Genomic DNA, 24,558 nt, shown 5'->3' on the forward strand with positions numbered 1-24,558 from the left:
AGGATAAAACAAGGATCATTGCATTGCCTTTTGAGCCCCGAGATGGCTACCTGAGGGCAAGAAAAGAAAGATCATACAGGGCACAAAAAAAAAAGGGAATAGAAGAATAGGCCAGAAATTAGCACCGCCAACTGCGACAGCATACTTAGATAGTGACGTCTCGGCATCTGCGCGTACGTGCGAACGTCACGGGCAACCTTGCACGCCCTCATTTCTTAAGGTGACGTTTATATACATTGATACATCTTACGAGTGCAATTTCGTCCACACTTTGACTGGATCCCAAGGGAAGGGATGCGTAGCAGGGGGCGGCAGAAAGTTAGGTGGGCGGATGACATTAAGACGTTTGCAGGGACAACATGGCCACAATTAGTACATGACCGGGGTAGTTGGAGAAGTATGGGAGAGGCCTTTGCCCTGCAGTGGGCGTAACCATGATGATGATGATGATGATGGTTGACGCGCTCGCGTACGCACAACGCTCCTCAAGCTTGTGTTTCTTTTTCTTACCATTCCTCCAACGTGAGTGAAGTGCAGTAATAATGCTATAAATAAATGCGTGACCGAGGGCGGGATCACACCTCTATCTTTTAGCACAGAAGCCTAATGCTCTAAATATGAGACCACGATCTCATGCGTGCTTCTCTCGTGAAAAAGTGGCTTTTCGAAACTTTGGCGCCTGAGTCACGTGTCCGTATATCGCATTCTTCCCTCGTGACAGCTACGGCGCTCTGAGACGCTGTGTTAGCCTTCAAAATTGGTGAGGTCTGCCTATAATGCTTTCGCATTGACATTCGCAACAGGGTGAGATCTTTGAAGAAAAAAAAAAGTACGGAGACGTCTCGCCACACTATAGTACGATGCGAATACATACCCCTGCAAGAAATGTTCTGTCCTCCTTCGCTCGGGTTCAAAGCTGAAGGGAACGTTAACTGGTCATCGATGATGGTAAGCGAGAGACGAACGTTTCGGTGGAAAGAAAACAGGAAAGCGATGGAGTCGGGATCACCACGGGCTTAGCTATAATGTTACGAGATAAACTAGAGATCTACAGAATGCGAAACAGTAACTCTAAGTGGCTTACTGAGTTCAGGTGACCATTTGACGGAACCTTGATTCAAATGGGATGTCATTAACGATCAACATCACTGAAGGGCTGGTAGTATTACAAAACTAAAAAATATCATTAAGGAAAGAAAGAAAGAAATTTATACTGTTGGGCTTCTGGTAGAATTCATAAAACTAAATATACTGCCTTGCTATTCAGTGGCCACAGCAACAAACAGTTGTAGATGACCTTTCGATACTTGGGTGGCTCATGCCTGGAAAAAAAAATCCAGCCGTTAATGCAGTAATAATATACCTACCGTGGTTGTTTAGTGGCTGCAGCGTTTAGCTCCTAAGCATGAGGTCGCGGCATCAAATTCCGGACGCGGCGGCCGCATTTCGATTGGGGGCGAAATGCAGAAACATCCGTGTAGCGTGCGTTGGGCGCACGTTAAAGAACCCCCAGGCGGTCGAAATGAATCCGGAGTCCCACCACTACATCGTGCCTCATAATGAGAACGTGGCTGAGGCACCTAAAACCCTAGAGCTTATTTTAACTTCAATGTAGTAAAGAAATGAGCTCCGTGGTCTAGTAAGGCAGCTGTATTGCACTTCTGGTAGGCCAGCACACGTCCATAGCAAGTGGTTCACCGTGGCTGGCTCACCCATGTCGCGCGTGGGGTCCGGCGACTTGTCGACGAATCGAGATTTGTGCGCAGGCGTCACAGCCCTTCGTTGGAAAATCATAGCCCACAAAAAATTCGGTCTCACTGCAGCTGCTTCTTTGCGGCGTGCTATGCCGATCATAGCCCTGCGACGAAAAACAAAGCGTCTCTTGGAGCCAGTCTCACGGGTGACAAGAACTGTCGTCTGGCTCTGCAGCAGTTCGTCATGCATGAAATCTCGCGCCAAAGTGCTACGGATAGCGAGGAATCTCATGCTCCGAAGCTCTGGAGCAACGACAGTCCTACCGAGGTCTCTTATAAATGCAGTCTTCAGCAGGGCACGTGCCAATGGAGCCTGTATACTTGTGGAACAATGGCGTTCGCAAGCCCGCGCGTTAACATCACTCTCACTTGATGGCCAACTCTGTTTGCTATACGTAACAGAGTGCCTTGACGCGCGCGAGCACCTTCCCCACCATCGGTACACCGAAGCTGACGGCTCCGCCATCGCTCTTTGCGTCGTCACCGCAATGGCGTCGCGACAGAGCCATCTATCCCTTGTGCAAAGTTCTCAAGGGATGCTTGCTCCATTCGATCCTGCATCGTGTTCCGTGCCGATATACCCTATTGTTAATCTACTGTGGTAAAACAGTTCTTTCTCCTATATTTAGCGCTATTTGCCGGAGAGATCTGTTTCGATATACCTGGCGGTTTTTCTTATATATATATATATACACACTATGCAGATTTTTTAAAATATTCAACGTTGGAGTGATAACAGCATTCTAGTCATTTAGGATGACTAGTTGAAAAATCCCATATTATTGTACACCAAATCAAAATATATCATTTACTAATTAACAATATTTCAATAATTAAGCTTTTAATTCATTGTATTACCGCACATATTGCAATTTACGAATTGCAGCCAGTGAGAGTGCAAGGCACACCCCCGTGGAACGAATTCTGAGAAAGGCACCAGTTTCGAGAAACGCGCCGTCAGACTTGCAGTAGAAATGTACTGTTGTTCAGATTGTATATCTTTTTAAAGGGATGCCATTTTGTGCTAGAAAAATAATTAAAATGTAATCGCATTTCTTCCCCTTTTTTTATTGGGAGGGGCAATAGATATCTCAAAAATAGCGCCATCCTGAGAATTCGTTTGAAATGGATACGCCTTGAGAACTTGTCGGCTACAATTCATAGGTTGCAAATGCCCCGTAAAGTAGTTAGCCTGGAACTAATTAATGAAATCTTATTAATTAGCCGATCTTGCATTTACTCGCTGCATCACTCAGCAAGTAACGCAGCTTAAGGACAAGAAGTGTGGCATCTTGAACATGCGAAATTCAAAAATTTTGCATAATCAAAGGACAAACAAAAGGGTCATCCAAGTGTAGACGTTGAATGGGGGTTCAAATGATTCGAAGATGCAATGTTGATTATGCCTCTGTACTCTGTCCCTGTTTCTTTCTGATGCTCATTATTCACTTATTTCGTATTTTATTCGTATCTTATTTCACGTGCAATGATGTCGACCTTGTTTTCTTTACCGTCAACACTTGATTGACCTTTTTTTTTTCTGGAAGTGGTTACAAAATCTCAAATACGCCAAACCCAAGGGAAACCAGCAAAGATGACCTTGTCTTCAAGAGCACTCAAATGCCCGGCAAAATTGTGGGGCACGTGGGAACATCCGGGATACCCCGCGCTTGCGTTTAAGTTAGCGCATACTCTGCAGTTGACGCTAGTAGCAAAATATCTCGCACTCTATTAACCTCGAATGTCTACGGCTTACCACAAACCTTGTTTCATCATATGATTAGTTGCTGGCTATTTCTACGTGTTCTCGGCATGGAGAGGTGTCATTTGATACCATGAGCATTCTCGTACGGCATTTACAGGTCACGTAACCGACCCTTTTTTATTTCTGAAAACGTTTACAAGATAGCTAGATCCCAGATGCGCCAAACCCGTGTGAAGTCAGCAAAAATAACCTTATGTTCAAGAACAGCTGGGAGGTCTACCTCGAGTACCTCCTAACATCGAAGCTATACTTTCTCTGTCTTCTTTTTTCCAGGTGGACTCGCGAAGGAAGCAGTGGTACGCACTCAAGGACGAGAATTACGAGAAAACCACGGGAGGATTCATCCTGCTCGAGATAGACCTCATTTACAATCCCGTACGTGGGTTTCCTCCACATTGCTTTGGCGCGGCGTCTGCTGGGTTAAGTTCGCGTAGTCAATCTCTTCAAGGGAAACATATGTGCTATATCGCGGTTCACACATACGGCCACTCGCGGTTCAGGCATTACTTTTTCCGAAAAAGTGAAGAGCGGTGCGCGGTATGCCGTCGATCGCTGCGTATCTGAACGCTCACCCGAGCCGAACCGCGGCTGGCAATCGCAGCGTACGGACGATTGTGCTAAGCGAACCCTTGCTGTTCCCACATAAAAAAAACCATGAAAACGGAGCGAAGCATAGAGGAGCACCTTTCCTGATAAAATTTTTGTTTATAAAAATGATGCCCACCAGTCGACCTATCTCGTTTCCGCAGGTGAAGGCTATCATAGGCTGCTTCAAGGACAAAGGTCCTGGCCCTCCGGCGCTCAACGACACGGAGCTGACGAGGAGGGTAGGTATCCCTACATTAAAGGAACGTTAAACATGCATTAAAGTAAGATTAAAGTCTTATCTGGCGCTCGTAGAGGAGCCAGAGCTTCTCTAGCTTGTGATGGCTTGTCTTACGAGTTCAACTATTTTGTCAGCATTCCTGCACGTGCGGCGAGTGTATAATGGTTGTGCGCGTGTATATTCTGTGCTTACATATTGGGTGCGTCCTGGAATTAGTTGCGAGTTGGCGTTCTTTCTGTCTCCTCTTTTCTTCGGTCGGATTTTAACCTTGCGCCTCACATCCTTCCTAAGCGATGCACGTGCCAGCTAGCCCGATTAACATAGCGCCTTGCTAAACTTCAGCCCTTATTTCGTGCACTTCGACTCGGCGTAGCGTTTTACAATGGCGGAGACGTTACAGCGTCGATGCATGCCCTGTGACTGTTTAATGAATGCATCTGGAAACTGAAGCGCCGGTTACATCTTATGACACTGTCCAATCGTAACGCGCTAGAAACATTCTTGTGGTACGAGACTCTTCTTTTTTTAAAGAAAGAAACAAAACACGAAAGCTAGCTTGGCGATGATTACTTCAGTGCCGACTGGTTTACGCCTGCAGGAGAGTGGCGTACAGTCTAGGACTCTAGGTCACTGCAATAAGAAACGGCGCAGTTTCAGTAAACACAACACTTCTCCGCCAGGCCTCACCACTGTATGTCACCACTGCACCCTTTTTTTTTTTTTGATGATTCCGGATGGTGTCGCCTGCTTCAGTGTAGCAACCAGTGATTTGTGAATGTCGGCGTAAAGAATTTTTTTTTAATTAAACTTTCTTTGTACTAGCCAAAATCACGATCCCATATTGAGACACGCCATAGCGGGTGACCCCGGCACGCGAGCGTGTTGCATTTCGCTCCCATCGAAACGCGGCCACCGCGACCGGGAACCGAGCCCACGACCTCGTGCTTGGCAGCGCAATGCCGTATAGCCACCAATCCACCACGGCGAGTCGCCGCGAGCTGCCATCACTAGCACTGCGTATTTGTACGTATCCTAGCGCTTGCCTCGACAGCAGCGCCCGTGTACTATATGGAGGCGTGCACGCCCTAGCCGCTTTCCACTTAAGCACTCCAGTACTTCCGTGTACGTCTAGGCAATCAGTTTTCATTCGGTTTTCAATGGTCCTGCACTCATCGCGTTGCTCGCATAACAAAGCTGCTTCAAAAGCGAGAGCCCACTTAGCGGTAATGTTTTTTCACGAATCCTCTTCACAACGTAGGCCTTGACTCGGAACATGTCACGTGTGAAGGCGGTGTACCAACGCTACAAGCGGACCGAGCGCTTCGTCCTCGGCTGCTTCAAGTGGGAGTCCATCCCGCGGTCCATGATCGCCCTCACGGTGAGAGCCCCCATCTACGATTACGATGTCCTTTTTAGTAGTGTGGCGTTAAAATGGCGAGTTGGGTTAACATTTGGACGATTGACACTATAGCAGCGACGAGGAAGTGCACAGGGCCGCACAGATTTCTCTTACTGCGACAGGAGTACGTGTCAAACCTCGATTTAACGAAATCATATTTTACGATATTTTCGATTTAGCGAAGTGCTTGCTATTTCCAGGTGCATGTTCATACAGCCTTACATACTGAAAACCTCGAAGCAACGAAGTGAAATGAACATCTCGTTATTTTAAATGAAACATTAAGAGTGAATATGGATAAAATATGGGAAAAATATAAAGGAAAAAGGTATGGTTGATCCCTCTTTCATAGAAATCGGCAGAACACGAAAGTGAAACGTGTCTTCCCAAAAGTTGTTGCATGTTTGCTCCGTGAACTCACGGTTCGTTGCAGCGAAAGGCGCACCGTTTGAGGGTCGCCGGCAGTGTTGCAAGTTTGCTTGGCGCGCGGTCTTCTTTTGGCGAGCGGCATCCTGCTGCCGAGTCGCTCCGGGGAAGGTACGAGCATTTTGGCCCGCCTCCGTTGTGTCTTGTGCAGCCAGTTTATAGTTGCGACGCGCTCAGCTTCCAAGAATTCGAATGGCATAGTTCGCAGCGTGCGCCGCGAACGCGCAAAGGCATTCTGCTTCACGTGGGCGTGTATCTCGCCGGACGAAGGCGAGACTCGCCCGTCGACATCGTTGCCTTTCCGCGGCGCTTGGCGCAGCAGTTTTCTTACTTGATGCTATCGCAAGCGAAGCACTAGGCGGCGTTCAAGCACTGCTGATGCATGTTGACGCTGCACTCCGTAGGCGACGACGTGTCACAGGATAATCGGACGCGAAAGACAAACCATGTGCGGTGACTGCGTCGTCACCTCAGCGCCTACACCAGGCTACACAGCGTTGCAGCCATTGCAGCCTCCGCTGGGCTAAGACTACTGAAGCGTTCACTACAAGCGGTCCGTTAGTGTCGTGATACAGCACTTCGCTTCACCGCTCCTAGATGATGGCGCCAACCCTGTCAAGAGACAGCATATTTTACGCGTTCGCGCCGGCGTCACATCCGTTACAGGAAGTTGATGGTGGACCTTGGCATAAAACACTTTCGCGATAAAAACGCGCTCAATCAACAACACCTAGATAGCACAAGGCCTTTTCACTCCGATCCATGACGTCATGCTACCTGGCCCGACTGCCATAGAATCTAATGGGGATGCTCCCGAGTAGGCAACAGTGATTTTGACGTCACCGCTTTCATCACGCCAGCCTTGTCAATAGAAATTTCGGGCCAGGTAACGTGACTTCATGGATCGGAGTAAACAGGCCTTGTGCTATCTAGGTGGTGTTGGCTCAACTGGCTCGCTGTACGTGCGTACGCATGCAAAAAAAAAAGCTACATATTTTCCCACTCTTTAAAAGATTGTTATTTGTATGAGTGGTTTAAGTGCTTGCGAGTTAACGATGATCTCAATATAACGAAATCTTTTCCCTGTACAGAAGTCATAACTTTTCGTCTGCCTGCCTCCACCCTAACGCGCGTCCTTTTACGACATCGCGCGATGGCCAGTGGGCAACACATTACACGTCACTCCCACAGTACGCGCATGAAAAGGCTCTGCGCGCTTTCATTTCATTTCAGTCCCACATTTTGCCGCCTGGCAACCCATTTCGAGTGCATAAGCGTTGTTTGCTGGATAAGTTATTTGTCACGTGTCTATCAACGGGCAGCCAGCAAATTAAGCGGAGGAGCCACTGAAGAAGGAAGGCAGACGTGCCTTCCTTCTTGGAAGATGACGCTGGAAGTGGAAGATGACGCTGGAGTCACAAATTATTTCTTCTCGTGAAGTATACATAGACACGACAAGTTCGTGACGTAGTAGCACGACCATGCATGTGATATCCAAATTCTAAACCAACAAGCAAAATAAAGTCATGCGCAGGTATTCCTGCCGAGCAAATCCAACTCTTTGTCAACAACGAGGAAGATGCGCTCACACAAACTTCAAGCCCTAGATTCTTGATAAAGAATGTATCTACGATATTCCCTTTTGCTTTGTGTTCTAGCTGTCCCTACAATACAGACGTCATTGTAGAACGGTGCGCAACCCCAATGCTTACAAATGGCCTGCACTGACGTCATCATGACCGCCATGCTGGGGCGGTATTCTGTAAGAGTCCACCTAGTGAAGTGTCCATTTCGGCCGCAGCTGATTGGCTAGGGCTGCTCGTCTCCTCCTCGCTCGTACAGCTGCATCCAATCAGCAGCGGCCGAAATGGTCAATCCACTAGGTGGACTCTTACAGAATAGCCCCCCTGGTGCACCGGCATGGCGACAAGCTGTGTACGTGACGTCACGTGATGAATGTCGATAATGCAGTGGCAAGTCACCGCCCGTGCCAGTGGGAGCCAGTTTCAAGTGCTCACGCACCTTGTCATTAATGCTGAGGGCAACTTAAAACCCTCCCGCAAGTCTACGGTATCTTGAACACCCCACACGTTCGGCACTCAGTAAAAAATTGAGCATGTGTATAGCACTCCGCTTTATTTCTGGATACGACAAACACGATTGCATAATCCTGCAAACGTGCATGGCGCTTAATAAATGAGCTGCATGTCATTGCTGACTACCTTTCTTTCTTTCTTTCTTTCTTTCTTTCTTTCTTTCTTTCTTTCTTTCTTTCTTTCTTTCTTTCTTTCTTTCTTTCTTTCTTTCTTTCTTTCTTTACAGAGAAGCTGTTAGCCTCTAGTTGGTCGGGATTTTTCGCGGCGCGTCCTCACAGAAAAAATACTTCTGCGATTAAAAAAAAATGACTTAAACGAGTTAAGCGAAGGAGCATATATTCTTTGGAATCATGCATACAGCATACAGAATAGCGTACGTTTCAATAAAGAACAAGCTGAAAACAAGCATCCGAAACACATAATTGGCGCTAAGGCGCTCGTGATGGCAACGCGAAGCACGTATAGCGCTCCCCGCATACGTTTCCCAGAATATATTACTGTTGCGACAGCTGCCGCAATGATGCTACACACTCTAAGAACAGTTTACACCCTTTGGCTTGCCCCTTCTGCCACACAAAAATAATCGTCATCTGCCTTGATGCGTTTCCTTTCTTTATCGCTGCAAGCCCGGAACTTTCCAGTGACGAACGGCACGCGCGTTATCAGAAGAGGCACTTCAAAGGGTGTAAACTGTTCTATGCTGATAACGCGCGTGCCGTTCGTTACTGGAAAGTTCCGGGCTCGCAGCGATAAAGAAAGGAAACGCATCAAGGCAGATGACGATTATTTTTGTGTGGCAGAAGGGGCAAGCCAAAGGGCGTAAACTGTTCTTAGAGTGCACTCTTAGGCAAAGTTACACCCTTTGGCGTGCCCCTTCTGCCACACAACGATAATCGTTGTCTGCCTTGATGCGTTTCCTTTCTTTAACGCTGCGAGCCCGGAACTTTCCAGTAACGAACGGCACGCGCGTTATCAGCATAGAACAGTTTACACCCTTTCGAGTGCCCCTTCTGATAACGCGCGTGCCGTTCGTTACTGGAAAGTTCCGGGCTCGCAGCGTTAAAGAAAGGAAACGCATCAAGGCAGATAACGATTATCGTTCTGTGGCACAAGGGGCAAGCCAAAGGGTGTAACTTTGCCTAAGAGTGCAGCTTGCGACGCGGGGTGTGACGTCCCAAGCCTTTCGTATATAACATTACTAGCCTAGCAACTGATTTCGTTGTTGTTGCGGCATCGCTACGGGGTAGGCAACGCATAGTTATGGCTACCAATGAGCAGCGTGAACACAAGGAGCGCCTAAGGGAAAAGAAACGGCAACAAGACTAGAGGTGGCGTACTGCGAAAATTACAGATGCTCCCATTACTACCATTGCTCTAAAGTAGTAAAGCATTGTATACCGCCTCAGCAGTTTTAGTGGTGGTTTTCAACAGCTTCGCTGGACATTCGCTTTCGCAGTGCCGTGATGGCGATTCAACGTTTGTTCAAGTTAAGTGAAATGTCGTGCAGGTATGACGTAACTTTCAAGTTCTTCTTTTCGTTTTTTCTCACCACCAGTTGTTCATTTCGAACTTTTTTCTTCAGTGTAAGGTTTTTTTGTTCTGCGATTCTGTCACGCCCATGAGAATAGGATCTCTCTGGAGAGATTGCCGTCCGTGGGAGGTATAGTGGTTAGTTATGCAGCTATTTATTTAATCGTCACTATTTATTTATTTATTTATTTATTTATTTATTTATTTATTTATTTATTTATTTATTTATTTATTTATTCAGTATTAGCCTAGAAAGTACTGACGATAAGTGTGCTCTGCAACATCGAGCGCAATGCATATATCCTATAAAAGATCTACCAGCAGTTGCAAGAAATGTTTTATCCCGACGTGGGTCCCTCCCCATGGCTGATGGTCGGAACCTAAATCAGCCGATCACTTTGGCGCACATCACTGACTTCTAATGATGCGTGTTTAGGCGTTGGACAAGTACAGTGATGACCCATAGTTCACAAGAAACTAAGCAGGTGAGGCCATTACAGGGTCATCATAAGGTCATCACAGCTTTACACAAGAGTACAATAAGGTTCCTCAGCTATACCTCTCTGTGATTGAACTATAGGAACGCACGGCACCGTGCCTTCTTGAAGTTTTCGAGGTTAATACGTTAAGACGGCGCCATGTTGGCCCGTCGCCGACGGGCGCGATTCCCACAATTCCCCAAAGCGGAGCATTCGGGCTCCTATTCGACGACACGGAGAAAGCTTTCCTTGACGCCGCGCAGGCAAGGTGGCGCAGGCAAGTGCGAAAACGTTTAGGCGTCGCTTGACACCCAACCACGATGGCGCAGCACCCACAGCGAGAAGCTATACTCCCGTTGCCATGACTCCCGTTGCCATGACTCCCGTTACCATGACTCCCGTTGCCATGCGCACTGTTCCGAGTCACACTGCACAAGTGTATCGTGGTGTACTTCGAGAAGTGGCTCGTTCTAGTGTTTTTGGAAACCTGGTGCTTTTTTTTTTGTAATGTGGACAACACTATCGCGTGTGGACAACGTCCCACCATAGGTGTTTCGGAGGACTCCCCAAATTACTTTTTTTTTGCGCTGAAGCGCCCTGGCCACGATCGTGTATACACATTCAGTCAACGCACGCGCGCTGCAGCTGTTCACCTGGCTGACCCTCAAAGGCGAGCCGTACATGGTGCCCCTGGTGGGCGCCTCGCTGTTCTTCGCCGGAATGATCGTCTCCTGCTGCTGCCCCTTCGATGACGACGATAAGGTAGACACGACGACGTCGCGTCTGCGTGGTCAGATCTACGCGATCGCCGCGCGATGAACGTACGGGGCGCAGGAGGAATGTATACGTATACGGGACACATTTGGGCGGGAGAGCACGTTTAGCCCCTCCCCCCACCCCCCCCCCACCCACCTCTCCTGATCAGCGGGAGAAGAATAGTATCGAGTAAACACCGGCAAAAAAAAGAAGTAACGTAACGACGCGTGGCAATTTACAGCGGCTTTACCTGTTTTTCTTTTGCCGGTGTTCGTTTTACCAGAATTACTACAAACGTAAATTTTTACGCTCGGCGCAAGACGCGCCTACCCGCAGTGGTTGCTCAGTGGCTATGGTGTTGGGCTGCTGAGCACGAGGTCGCGGGATCTAATCCCGGCCACGGCGGCCGCATTTCCATGGGGGCGAAATGCGAAAACACCCGTGTGCTTAGATTTAGGTGCACGTTAAAAAACCCCAGGTGGTCGAAGTTTCCGGAGTCCTCCACTACGGCGTGCCTCATAATCAGAAAGTGGTTTTGGCACGTAAAACCCCATAATTTAATTTTTTTTTAAGACGCGCCTATGCAGCATGAGAAATTTCTTGAACGTTGCCGGGAATTCTGTAGCAAATGAGTTGTGTCTGATGAGATTATGCGCGGGTCACGAATAAGTGTTCATGATGACAGATAAGACGATGGTGCACATTCTAGGATGTACACAGGCACGTACCCAGGATTTTTTTTCGGGGGGGGCCCACCACCTCCATCATCATCATCAACAACATCATCATCATCATCATCATCATCCTGTTTTATGTTCACTGCAGGACGAAGGCCTCTCCCTGCGATCTCCATTTACCCCTGTCCTGTACCAACCGATACCAACTAGCGCGCGCGAATTTCCTAATTTCATCGCTCCACTTAGTGTTTTGTCGTCCTCGATTGCGTTTTCCTTCTCTTGGTACCCATTCTGTAACCCTAATGGTCCAACGGTTATCTAACCGGCGCATTACATGACCTGCCCAGCTACATTTTGTCCACTTGATGTCAATTAGAATATCGTCTAAACCCGTTCGCTCTCTGATCCAAACCGCTCTCTTTCTCTCTCTTAACGTTATGCCCAGCAATCTTCGTTCGACCGCTCTTTGCGCGGTCCTTAACTCATTCTCAAGTCTCTGCCCCATATGTCAGCACTGGAAAAATGCACTGATTGCACATCTTACTTTTCAATAATAATGGTAAGCTTCCAGTCAGGAGCTGGCAATGTCTGCCGTATGCGACCCAACCTATTTTTATTCTTCTGTGAATTTCCTTCTCATGATCAGGGTTCCCTGTGATTAATTGACCTAAGTAAACGTACTCCTTCACAGTCTCTAGTGGCCGACTGGCGATCCTGATCTCTTGTTCCGTTGCCCGGCTATTTATCATTATCGTCATCTTTGCATATTAATATTCAACCCCACTCTTACACTCTCTCTGTTAAGGTCTCCAATCATTTGTTGTAACTCGTCTGCATTGTTGTTGAATGGAACAATGTCATCGGCAAACCGAAGGTTGCTGAGATATTTGCCGTCGATCTTTACTCCTAAGCCTTCCCAGTTTAATAGCTTGACTTCTTCTAAGCACGCAGTGAATAGCTTTGGAGAAATTGTGTCTCCCTGTCTGACCCATTTCCCTCTAGGTATCTCCCTGCTTTTCTTGTGTAGAATTAAAGTAGCTGTAGAACCTCTGTATATATTCTTACGCGAAGGACGAGCCAGTAAGACGAGAAACTATTTACAGATTATATTTACAACAACGGTTGCAGCACTGACCGGTTAGATTCACAGCGCGAGCCCAGTTCGTTCTTCCTCCTCTTTTCTGGAGTGATGGCGCCCACGCACCTCGTTCAAATAAACAAATACCACACACATGTAGCAATATTTTTCAAGCTTTTTACGTAAGCGTTCTGTACTCCTTGAATACGTAGTGCCTCTAGACTGCTGGTATCTCTACTGAATCAAATGCATTTTCGTAATCTATATAAGCCACATTGAGAGGCTTATTGTACTCTGCAGATTTCGCAATAACGTGATAGATGACATGGATGTGATCCATTGTAAGGTATCTCTTCCTGAAACCAGCCTGTTCCCTTGGTTGACAAAATCCAGTGTTGCCCTTATTCTATTGGAGATTATTTTGGTAAATATCTTATATAATAGTGGGAGCAAGCTAATGCTCCTATAATTTTTCAATTCTTTAACGTCTCCTTTTTTGTGGATTAGTATAATGTCTGCATTCTTCCAGTTTTCTGGGACCCTTGCAGTCGATATACACTTCGTATAAAGAGCCGCCAGTTTTCTAAGCATTATGTCTCCTCCATCTTTGATTAAATGGACTGTTATTCCACCTTCTCCTCCCGCTCTTCATCGTTTCATGTCTTGCAGCGCCCTTCTGACCTCATCGCTAGTTATAGGAGAGTTTCTGTATCCTGTTCATTACTGTTTCTAAGTGAGGTATCGTGACTCCTCTGGATACTGTATACAGGTCAGCTTAGAATTTTTCCGCTGCTTTTACTGTATCTTCGAGATTGCTTATGATATTATCCCTCTTATCTTTTAGTGCATACACCATGGTTTGTCCTATGCCAGGTTTCTTTTTACTGATTTCAGGCTGCGTTCATTTTTTTACGGCTTCTTCAGTCTTTCACATGTTATAGTTTCGAATATCAGTTATTTTCGCCTTGTGGATCAGTTTTGACAGTTCCGCGAATTGCGTAACGCTGTGCGGCCGCCAGTCCCACACAACCGCGCAGAGCGCAGGACTCTGCGACTCTGGACGTACTGCGCTCACCGAGAAAGGTTAGAAAAACACCCACATAAGCACAGCAGAGAAGTGGCTACGTGAGGCGGTTCGACCGATAACTGTAGAAGCATCATTCAAAGCAAGTAATTATTCTCCACTTCCGGTGGCGTTTTCTCTACTTCCTTTTTAAATAAAAAGATGTTGATCCATAAATATTCTCATAAACAACGGTTAAGATTTTTATTATTCGCTTTTGCTTGCAGTTTGGTTGTTGCCTTGGTTTCTCCCTTAGTAGATCGCCTAATTTCTCAACTCCTTGCGATTTTTGTTTCCGGTTTCCAATTTTGCACGAAAAGTGCTATACAATTAAGGAAAAACAGACGAGGTAACTGACGGCAGTCATCTTGCTTATGGGTTTAAGGGTTATCGCAGGATTTCATGATGGACGCTCTTTCACATCATTTTATTTCCCACCTTATCTAACCCATATCACGTGTATATGGTTCCGGGCATCTGCCAGCGTCGCGGCGAGCCGTAACTCAAGGAAATAATGAAGCAAAGAGAAAAGTTAAACGCAATTGGTGTTTTCTCCGGCCGCAACTCGTTCCATGAGAGTGCAGACCAGCTGAGTAACAGCCGCATCCCTCTCCTGGTCCCAGGATCAGCCTAAACAAAGAAGGTTGAACTAACAAAAGCAACAGCTATGCGCGTGACGGTTGAATAGATGGTGACAACTGAGCGCATCTCGAGTTAATCGCGCGGGTGCGGAATCTATGAGAAAACTTTCCTTCACATTACAAGAAATGCCGATAACTACCGCCATCTAAAAGGAGTGAAAAAGGCAGCATAAGGCTGACCGATGAACAGCTGCCAAGTCTCAACATTAATCTGGCGGCGCTTTAGGAATGTGTGAGGAGTGGTGGCGTGGGTGGGGAGGAGGGGGGGGGGTATGCCACTTGATTTCGGGGGGGGCCCGGGCCCCCCCGGGGCCCCCCCCCCCCCTGGGTACGTGCCTGGATGTACATCATCATAACCAGCAATTACTCTGACACTTGACCGAGGGATTAGATTCGACGACCGACGAGCATGCTCGTCGCTATCGTTGCGATTCGAGTGCGTGTGTGCGTTATTTACATAAATGCGCAGCTTTAGGCGCAACCTTAATCCAATATTGGACGGTAACCCTGGCGCTCGCTGGCGCGGCCGCTGCAGAATGTCGAAGTGAAACTTTTTTTTTTTTCGTTCCGGTTTTCCTTCCGGTTCAGCGCTAACGGTTCAGTTCCGGTTCGGCTACGCAGCGAAAAAAAAATAAAATGTTCAAATCGGTTCGAACTGGATCGAGTAAATTCACACAACGGAAGGTTACTTACAGGAAAACATCATAAACTTATTTTGTAAGAAAGTTCGACGCTGCTGCTATGCTGCAAAAAAAACGCGTTTTGTTTTTTTTTTTTTGGCCGTACGTATATTTAGTTGTTAGAGTAGTGGTAGAGTAAAAAAAAAATCGTAACACTCTGTTTCAGTACCGGTTCGAGCAAAGCAAGGTAGAGAAAATAAAAAAATAAAAGACGGTGTGTCTTTTTTTTTTGGGGGGGGGGGGGGGGATTCAGTTTCAATTCGATACCCTGGTGGCCAGAGGCCTTTCTAACCAGTTAGAGCACTGCGATTGGAGGTAAAACCTTGGACAGAAAAGATGCGCCGTCATTCCGACGAGTGGTTGAGCAGCGTTAAGTGTAAACTGAGGTTCAAAATGCCCGAAACAAATACACAGAAAACAATTTTTTTTCTGTGTGTTTTTGTCGCAGGGTATGCATATATTGTTCCAAGGATCTCTATAGATCAAGAAATACTGGCGTTCTGTGCGAAAAAGTGAATTTTGCGGTTTGGATGACTGCGTAACTGTCGAACGTCTAATCGGTGGTGTAAGTTAATAGACAACAAAGCACGCTATACTTCTCCTTTGCTCAACTTTCAGGACTTTCAAGAAGACGGCCAACAGAGCGAGGAGGAAAGCGTGAGTTTATGTTCCTGCAGCATAACATCCCAACATCAAATGAGCTTCATATCAAACTATCCACCGTGAATCTAGAAAAAAAATTGCCGCTGCCCAAGTGCGCCATTCGAAACGCCGCAAAACGTGGACCCATATTCCAAACGTATTTATCGAAAACGGTGTCACAAGCAAGATACTGAAAAGTACGTTGAATTAAGCTAGTTGATGCAGAGTCATTTCCCTAACAGCGCGCGAACAAACAAGAAGACACAACGCTCGTGTTTGTCGTTTTTCGTATGTCTTCTCTGTGTCATCGTTCGCGCTGTTATGGAAAGTATATACTCTAAGTATGCACAAAACTTGTACGGAACACGATCACTAACGGTCTTGTCGCTGGAATATTCGGTAGTTGGCAGCAAACCGCCAAGAACAAGATTAAGCTTCCCGTACACAATGTCTGTGGTAGCCGCGCTGCAAGATCATATTATAGGTGCCACAAAACAAAAGTATATCTCGTCTTCTCTCGCTGGGAAATAAAACAAATAAAGAGACCACCGTAATTTAGTTCAAATAGGCACCAAATTCATTGCTCGCAAATTTGTCACGCTTTTCTACCACGCGGCAAAAAAAAAAGAACGAAGTTCTACCGACGTATTTGATGCGGTAAAGTTCGATCAGTAAAGACAAAGGCTGGGCGAAGGGAGCACGTTTTTGATGCAACGCCCTTGCAGGTATGCCATCGTACAGTCGCATACAGAATTATGACGTCACCAGATAGGTCAGCAGAGCGGAATGGCAGTCGTGACGTATATATGGGACACCGTAGCCGGCAATATATATATATATATATATATATATATATATATATATATATATATATATATATATATATATATACATAGTTTTATGGGGTATTTCGTTTATTGCAAGAATGTTGCTCACGACAACGCAAACGTTTCACTAACCATTAGACAACACGGCTGTAGCTTAATGTCAACTTAAAATTAGGTATCATGACCACTTTTGCATGTTGCCACCCAAGTCCAACGTTTGGCCACATATTGAGCCATTAATATCCGTTCTCGCTGTCGCCGTCTCCGGTCCTCCCCTACTTAAATATCGCATATATACCGCAACCTTTTAAAGAAATTAGCTCATGTATCACATGGAACCGAAAGAAATATACATAGCCCCATAGAATGTGAGCAGCATACTAGATATGGAAGTTACAGGGCACAAGTTTTTATTTGCCCGTCCGTGCATCCTCCCGTCCGTCCGTCCGTCCGTCCGTCCGTCCGTCCGCCCGTTCGTTCGTTCGTTCGTTCGTTCGTCCGTCCGTCCGCCCGTTCGCGCGTTCGTTCGTTCGTTCGTTCGTTCGTTCGTCCGTCCGTCCGTCCATCCGTCCGTTCGTTCGTTCGTTCGTTCGTTCGTCCGTCCGTCCGTCCGTCCGTCCGTCCGTCCGTCCGTTCGTTCGTTCGTTCGTTCGTTCGTTCGTTCGTTCGTTCGTTCGTCCGTCCGTCCGTCCGTCCGCCCGTTCGCGCGTTCGTTCGTTCGTTCGTTCGTTCGTTCGTTCGTTCGTTCGTTCGTTCGTCCGTCCGTCCGTCCGTTCGTTCGTTCGTTCGTCCGTCCGTCCGTCCGTCCGTCCGCCCGTTCGCGCGTTCGTTCGTTCGTTCGTTCGTTCGTTCGTCCGTCCGTCCGTCCGTTCGTTCGTCCGTCCGTCCGTCCGTCCGCCCGCCCGCCCGTTCGCGCGTTCGTTCGTTCGTTCGTTCGTTCGTTCGTCCGTCCGTCCGTCCGTTCGTTCATTCGTTCGTTCGTCCGTTCGTCCGTCCGTCCGTCCGTCCGTCCGTTCGTTCGTTCGTTCGTTCGTCCGTCCGTCCGTCCGTTCGTTCGTTCGTTCGTTCGTTCGTCCGTCCGTCCGTCCGTCCGCCCGTTCGCGCGTTCGTTCGTTCGTTCGTCCGTCCGTCCGTCCGTCCGTTCGTTCGTTCGTTCGCCCGTCCGTCCGTCCGTCCGTCCGCCCGTTCGCGCGTTCGTTCGTTCGTTCGTTCGTTCGCGCGTTCGTTCGTCCGTCCGTTCGTTCGTTCGTTCGTTCGTTCGTCCGTCCGTCCGCCCATTCGCGCGTTCGTTCGTTCGTTCGTCCGTCCGTCCGTCCGTCCGTCCGCCCGTTCGCGCGTTCGTTCGTTCGTTCGCGCGTTCGTTCGTCCGTCCGTTCGTTCGTTCGTTCGTCCGTCCGTCCGCCCGTTCGCGCGTTCGTTCGTTCGTTCGTTCGTTCGTTCGTTCGTTCGTCCGTCCGTCCGTCCGCCCGTTCGCGCGTTCGTTCGTTCGCGCGTTCGTTCGTCCGTCCGTTCGTTCGTTCGTTCGTCCGTCCGTCCGTCCGCCCGTTCGCGCGTTCGTTCGTTCGTTCGTCCGTCCGTCCGTCCGTTCGTTCGTTCATTCGTTCGTTCGTTCGTTCGTCCATCCGTCCGTCCGTCCGCCCCTTCGCGCATTCGTTCGTTCGTTCGTTCGTTCGTCCGTCCGCCCGTTCGCGCGTTCGTTCGTTCGTTGATTCGCGCGTTCGTTCGTCCGTCCGCTCGTCCGTCCGTCCGCCCGTTCGCGCGTTCGTTCGTTCGTCCGTCCGTCCGTCCGTCCGTCCGCCCGTTCGCGCGTTCGCGCGTTCGTTCGTTCGTTCGTTCGTTCGTCCGTCCGTCCGTCCGCCCGTTCGCGCGTTCGTTCGTTCGTTCGTTCGTTCGCGCGTTCGTTCGTCCGTCCGTTCGTTCGTTCGTTCGTTCGTCCGTCCGTCCGTCCATCCGTCCGCCCGTTCGTTCGTTCGCGCGTTCGTTCGTCCGTTCGTCCGTCCGTCCGTCCGTTCGTTCGTCCGTCCGTCCGTCCGTCCGCCCGTTCGCGCGTTCGTTCGTTCGTTCGTCCGTCCGTCCGTCCGTTCGTTCGTTCGTCCGTCCGTCCGTCCGTCCGCCCGTTCGCCCGTTCGCGCGTTCGTTCGTTCGTTCGTTCGTTCGCGCGTTCGTTCGTTCGTCCGTCCGTCCGTCCGTCCGTCCGTCCGCCCGTTCGCGCGTTCGTTCGTTCGTTCGTTCGTCCGTCCGTCCGCCCGTTCGCGCGTTCGTTCGTTCGTTCGTCCGTCCGCCCGTTCGTTCGTTCGCGCGTTCGTTCGCGCGTTCGTTCGTTCGTTCGTTCGTCCGTCCGTCAGCCCGTTCGCGCGTTCGTTCGTTCGTCCGTCCGTCCGTTCGCGCGTTCGTTCGTTCGTTCGTTCGCGCGTTCGTTCGTTCATTCCTTCGTTCGTTCAACAGCGTTCATGCTCGCTGAGGATCGTCTTTGTCAGCGTGTTCCCAAGAGTGGCGCAAAACGTGGCGAGCGCCATTTCAGTCGAACGACGGCTTTCGTCATTTCATTGGGACTTGAAACATCGAATGAGAGCGCGAGTTGCGGCTATTTCCGTGCCGCCATAAATGCAACACCTACGCCTCCCCGTCTCCTTCTCTATAATAACGGACGGCAAACCCTCCAACGGGTACCGGCCGGAGCACGGCGTTCATAATTCACGAGATCGAAATACGTATACCGGCGATGACGCTTACCACGATAACACCGGGATTGTTTTGTTATTTATCAGTTGGTGGGAAATAAGACTCGACTTTTGGTTAAAAGCTACTGCCGTAGCTCCTAGCTCAATATAACCGTCCACTTTTTGTTGACATGTGATATCAAAAAAATAATACGATTTTCTTTAGGCATGGACCCCCGTCGTGTTGGTACAAAAGCAACAATATCTGCGGAAATTTAAGTTTTAAGAGGCAATTCTGCTTCACCGGTTTTAGTCTGCCAACACTCAACGCGGTATATAGGCCGTTGAGCTTCCTACAGGAAATTGCACAGAAATATCGCGCAAGTGTCCACGGAAGCTGCGAATATGGCGATTCGGCCAGATTGACGAATGCAGTATACATAAATTTTGCCTAAACTTCGCTTTTCTTTCTCTCTCTCGCTTTAAGCGACCTTGTGGCTCTGTAAATCGATTTTATTCAACGAGATATTGCGTTATAACTTCGATTCGCAATAACTGAGTATGTAGGCAGAGTTCAAATGCATTCATGCTTCAGAAAAATGATTGCTTGTAAATTTAGTCCAATAGGCAGATAAAGCCACAATAACGTCTGGCGCCACAAGCACAAAGAACAGACAAAAGTCACGTGCTGCCCATGCATCGTAGCTGAACGATCGCAAGGCCTGAGCAACAGAAATCTCAAAGCTTAAGTTATAACCTGGCCTCCGAGATTGCAACGACGCGCCTTCTGCCGGTAAACATCTCGGAGGTCACGCTTATAGGCAAGGCTGCTCCTCCTTTCCGGCGACGGGAGTACGAAACCTCTGCGAGCCCGTCGCCGTCAGGTTTATTCCTAATGAAAGAAGCCGTGATGGTTTTGCCCAGTTCTGTGAATATAAGCGAAAGTGCTTCGTGGGAGGCGCTCACTTTGCTTTCATTTTTTTTTTCTATTGCAATGGCGCAGTCGCGGCAATCCCTCAAGGGAAAGCTGGTGCGGCTCCAAGAGATGGCCGCCACCATGCAGAACACCATGGGTGCGGTGGCCTCGTACGGCGAGCGGATTCACAAGTCAGTGAATGATCCTCTTGTTCACTCGCCTTGGCCTATCTCGCTTAAATACCGCATATACTCGTGTAAAAGGGTCGCACTTTTTTTTCTCTAGCATCTCGGCTTGGTGCGGCCCTTACATGAATCAGGCCGATGACGGCCCGGTAAAGGTTCGGACCGTTTCCGCAACTGTGGCAGAGGTAAAGAGAGGCGCAAATGACATGTTATAAGCGTTCTTGTTATTTTATTTTAGTGATTCAAACAGGGCTCCCTTCTCTAGAAGCGAAATGCCACCGATCTGACTGGAGACACTGGGCTTCTTCGATTTTCCACTTCTGGCTACCCGCGGGCTGCCAGAGCCAGCCAGAGCGTCTTCGTTTTTCTCGGGTTGCTCCGCCCACCGCGATACGCACTTCCGCTGGGCGTTCGTTTTGCTCGCGCTGGACGGTTCTGGCTACCCGCGGGCTGCCAGAACCTGCCAGGACGATTTTGGTCTGGCTGCTCTCTGGAAGTTCTCTGGCTAGCAGACGACTAAAAGAGGCGATGGGCGCTCGCCGCCATCTTTACGGGGACTTCACGGATTGCAACGCGGGCGCTTGAGGACTTAATTTACCTCGCTCAGCCAACTGTCTACGGTCATCTTCGGATTTCCTTACTTCTAGCGTTATGTTTTTAGGTGCTAACGCTCCGCTCCGCATCGCGAAGCGGTGTGATACGAGCCGTGGTGAATCGTTTGAAGCTTTTGTGTGTGTGTGTCCCCTGATTGCTTCTTCGCGGCGGTAAACAGCGCGCCGCGCTCTCATGCGTGCATGTTATCTGCATCGTGTTCCACGCAAGTTGTAGACGCTCATTCGCACATTGCGGTACATTTTGGGTTCGTATTTCTCTGGTGGCGTTCCTTTTGACATATCTCGCGTATGTATATCTCTCCTTTGCAGTTAGCGAAGGCTTTGCAACTAGCCCGTGTTCGCTCCGTCTCTCCGTCGTATGCTTATAGGTGGCAGCTCGAAACCGATATGTATTTGAGCTGCAGGCCGTTGATCTGAGAACACACTAATTGCACTCGCTACATTTAGACACACGTACATTGCATGGCTTATTGCTCTCGTGATTGCGACCAATGTTGTTTTGCGTGTGGAACATTTCGCTGGTCACAGGCGACGTGCATTTTGACGCGCCAGCCGCGTCCCCAGCTCCTCAAATGAGAAGCACCATCAGCCGCAACAAACTTTCTGAAATCGAAGCCCAAGCAGGTCGGCGCGAAATCTTAAGCGTATGAGACGTACCCGATAACCTGCTTTTTCATGTCTTGTGATGACACAACGCTAACTCATCAATGTCGCCGATGGTCGACGTGATCGCTGCGAGCAGGGATCCTCCAGCCATCGCTTTCGAGTATACAATCACGATTTCGCGTTTTGTCATCCGCCGCGTCGGAGGCCATCTGTTGCGCTGCGCAAGGCGAGGTTGGCCGAGTACGCGTCCTGCGCCGAGTCGCGCGAAAGTGATCGTATACCTGAATGCGACTATATATTTTCAAGCTGGCAACGCATAATTGGGCCGACTACGCCGAGCGCGCGCCGGCCTCGCCGGGCGCTGCCGTGCTGGTAGCATGTTTACATTTGGCCAGCTGTACCGGCGTTCGATTTTGCAAACTTCGGGCAGGTTCGGGTTGTCTTGGGATCCCAGCCCACGTGACTTCCTGTCAGAACCGGAACTAGCTGGCTGCCGTCTGGCTGCCAGCGGGCTACCAGAACTCCGAAAATCGAAGAAGCCCACTGCCAACAAAGCCGAGACGACGCGCCACACAAAAATAATGGAGCGGCGTCGACGGTAAAGCGGCTAGCGTCACCTAGCGACAACGGACCTAACTTACATTTCCGGCGGGGCGTTTTGAATTGTTTTCCAAAATTTTTGTCCTCCAAAGTGGCGGTGCGGCATTTACACGAGGCGGCCCTTAGTTGAGTATATACCGTACCGTTATTAGCGTTACGTTATTTACCCACGCTAATAGCACTCTCGATATTTATTTGCCCCACAGAACAATCTGAGGTAACTAATGTTTTTATGAAACTTTAAAAAAAGTAAAAGTGAAGACATTGACGGCATAAAAATGGAACCGGTTATTTTTGTCATCGATTTATTAGTACCTTGCTTGACCCATATATATATAACCTTGTTTTAAGCACAGGTCTGTTCCCTCAGTGTATGAAAAAGGCCAAGGTCGCGGTACTTTACAAAAGTGGTGACAAAAACGTAACGAGTAATTACAGGCAAATATAGGTATTGCCCAAATTTTCAAAGGCTCTGGAAAAAATTATTTTCGTGAGACTATCTAAATTTTTGGACATGCATTCTGCGATTGCAGTGACACAATACAGTTTAAGGTCACGTGTGTCGACAGAAGCAGCACTTCTACATTAAATAGAGGTCATACTCGGCAACATTAAAGCAAGAAAGATCACACAAGGCGTATTCTTAGATTTTACAAAAGCGTTTGATAGGATTGTTCACCATACTTTCTTCGAAAAATTACCCTATTATGTCATCAGAGGCATTACAATTTACCTATTAAGGAGCTATCTGTACGATCGGTACCAGTCTGTGTCAATAAATAGGGAGATTATCTGTGCCCCAAAAAATCAAACGTGGTGTACCGCAGGGAAGTATGTTAGGCCCTCTTTTATTTAACCTTTATATTAATGGTATAGTAAACATAGATCGATCTATAACATGCATTATCTATGCAGACGACACGAGCTTATTCTTTGCAGGAACAAACGTAGATGAGTTGATTCAAGAAGCTAATGAAACTTGAGACAATTTATCCGAATGGTCTTGTCGTAATTCGTTACAAATCAACAACTCTAAAACCAAGGCCGTTCTTTTCCCCGCGAAAGGAACGGCTTGCAAGTACTCGCACAAACTGCTACTAAATAATTTTGAAATTGAACTTTCAGAGACTGTCAGAACTTTAGGTATTAACTTTCATCAACATATGCTGTCGGATTCCCACATTGAAGAATTATGTATTAAGCTAAGGAGAGCCCTAGGTATACTAAGGAGGTGTCAGTAGTTTCTGCCGGTTCCCCAGAAACTTCATATTCTGAATGCGCTCTTTAGTTCCCACCTACGCTACTGCCAGTTGGTATGGGCAGTGGAACTCAAACATCAAAGAAAAAGTTATATACACTTCAAAAATGTTCATTGCGGGCTGTTGCAGATTCAGGCTATAGAGATCATACATCTCATTTATTATTGAAGTTTAAGGTATTAAAATTCAGTGTTGCCTATGAACATCAACTGTTGTGTCGTTGAGGTCTGAGATTCGTAGAAATAGCCTAAACTTAAGAGGGTTAGCGCATTTACAGCCGAACATTTCATTGCGTCCCACCCGAAATTCTGAACACTGGCACATCCCCCGAACACGAACGAATTACGGACTCCAAATGTTAGAATTCACCATTCCACACGTACCCAATATCTTTAAGCTTACAGAAGATCACTTACGGATCCTTTCAGGAAGGGAGCTATTCAACATGGTCACATAATCCGCTACAAGTCTAGCAAAATTCTATCGAAACAAAGCACTCCTTTCTGATTGCAGTGTCTTATTGTTATGTTACCCTGCAGTAATTTTATTGTCTTTATTTTTGCTTTCGGTTTTTTGTGCGTGAATGATTGATGTATTTGTAGTCACCGAAGGGCGCATATAATTATCTCGAGATCTGCTTGATAATGATCGTGCAAGTTCTATTTATTTATTTTGTTTATTTTTCTATCATACGTTAAGACTACGAAGCTTGCTGTACTGTCATTCTGCTGCCTTGTACAGATGGGAGGTGGGGCTAGTCAGTCAAGCTGCATCAGTCCAACGTTTTTCCCACTTTCCACGCCACAACTGTTCTGTGTAAAACACATTGTACTGTTGCTGGTGAAAATAAACTTCAACTTCAACCTTAGAAGACAACGCCCAAAATTATGGGACGTACGTGCCCCGCGAAACAACCCGATGCCCGTGAATATAATGCGGCTTTAACGTTGGCCGCGCATGGTAAATATATAGCATTTAACCTAAATTTTAGGCTTCGTGCCAGGCTTCGCAAATTGATTTCAGAGTTTCCGTATCATTTTGCCAACTGTGTAGTGAAGCGATCCCCAAGGTATACGCTT

At 47.9% G+C, this 24,558-nt stretch overlaps 1 protein-coding gene across 2 annotated transcripts in view; it reads left to right on the forward strand.

Moving 5' to 3' along the window:
* LOC135921303 (multiple C2 and transmembrane domain-containing protein 1-like) overlaps positions 1 to 24,558 on the forward strand; it is a 59,417-nt gene that overhangs the window by 20,432 nt on the left and 14,427 nt on the right. For both annotated transcript variants that reach the window (XM_065455624.1, XM_065455625.1), the window contains exons 8-13: positions 3,793 to 3,894; positions 4,269 to 4,346; positions 5,604 to 5,723; positions 10,921 to 11,037; positions 15,789 to 15,827; positions 20,303 to 20,406. In XM_065455624.1, the coding sequence (XP_065311696.1) occupies positions 3,793 to 3,894; positions 4,269 to 4,346; positions 5,604 to 5,723; positions 10,921 to 11,037; positions 15,789 to 15,827; positions 20,303 to 20,406 (560 nt within the window). The remainder of the gene's footprint in view (positions 1 to 3,792; positions 3,895 to 4,268; positions 4,347 to 5,603; positions 5,724 to 10,920; positions 11,038 to 15,788; positions 15,828 to 20,302; positions 20,407 to 24,558) is intronic.

The sequence above is a fragment of the Dermacentor albipictus genome, chromosome 1 (assembly GCF_038994185.2).
Source record: "Dermacentor albipictus isolate Rhodes 1998 colony chromosome 1, USDA_Dalb.pri_finalv2, whole genome shotgun sequence".
Lineage (NCBI taxonomy): Eukaryota > Metazoa > Arthropoda > Arachnida > Ixodida > Ixodidae > Dermacentor > Dermacentor albipictus.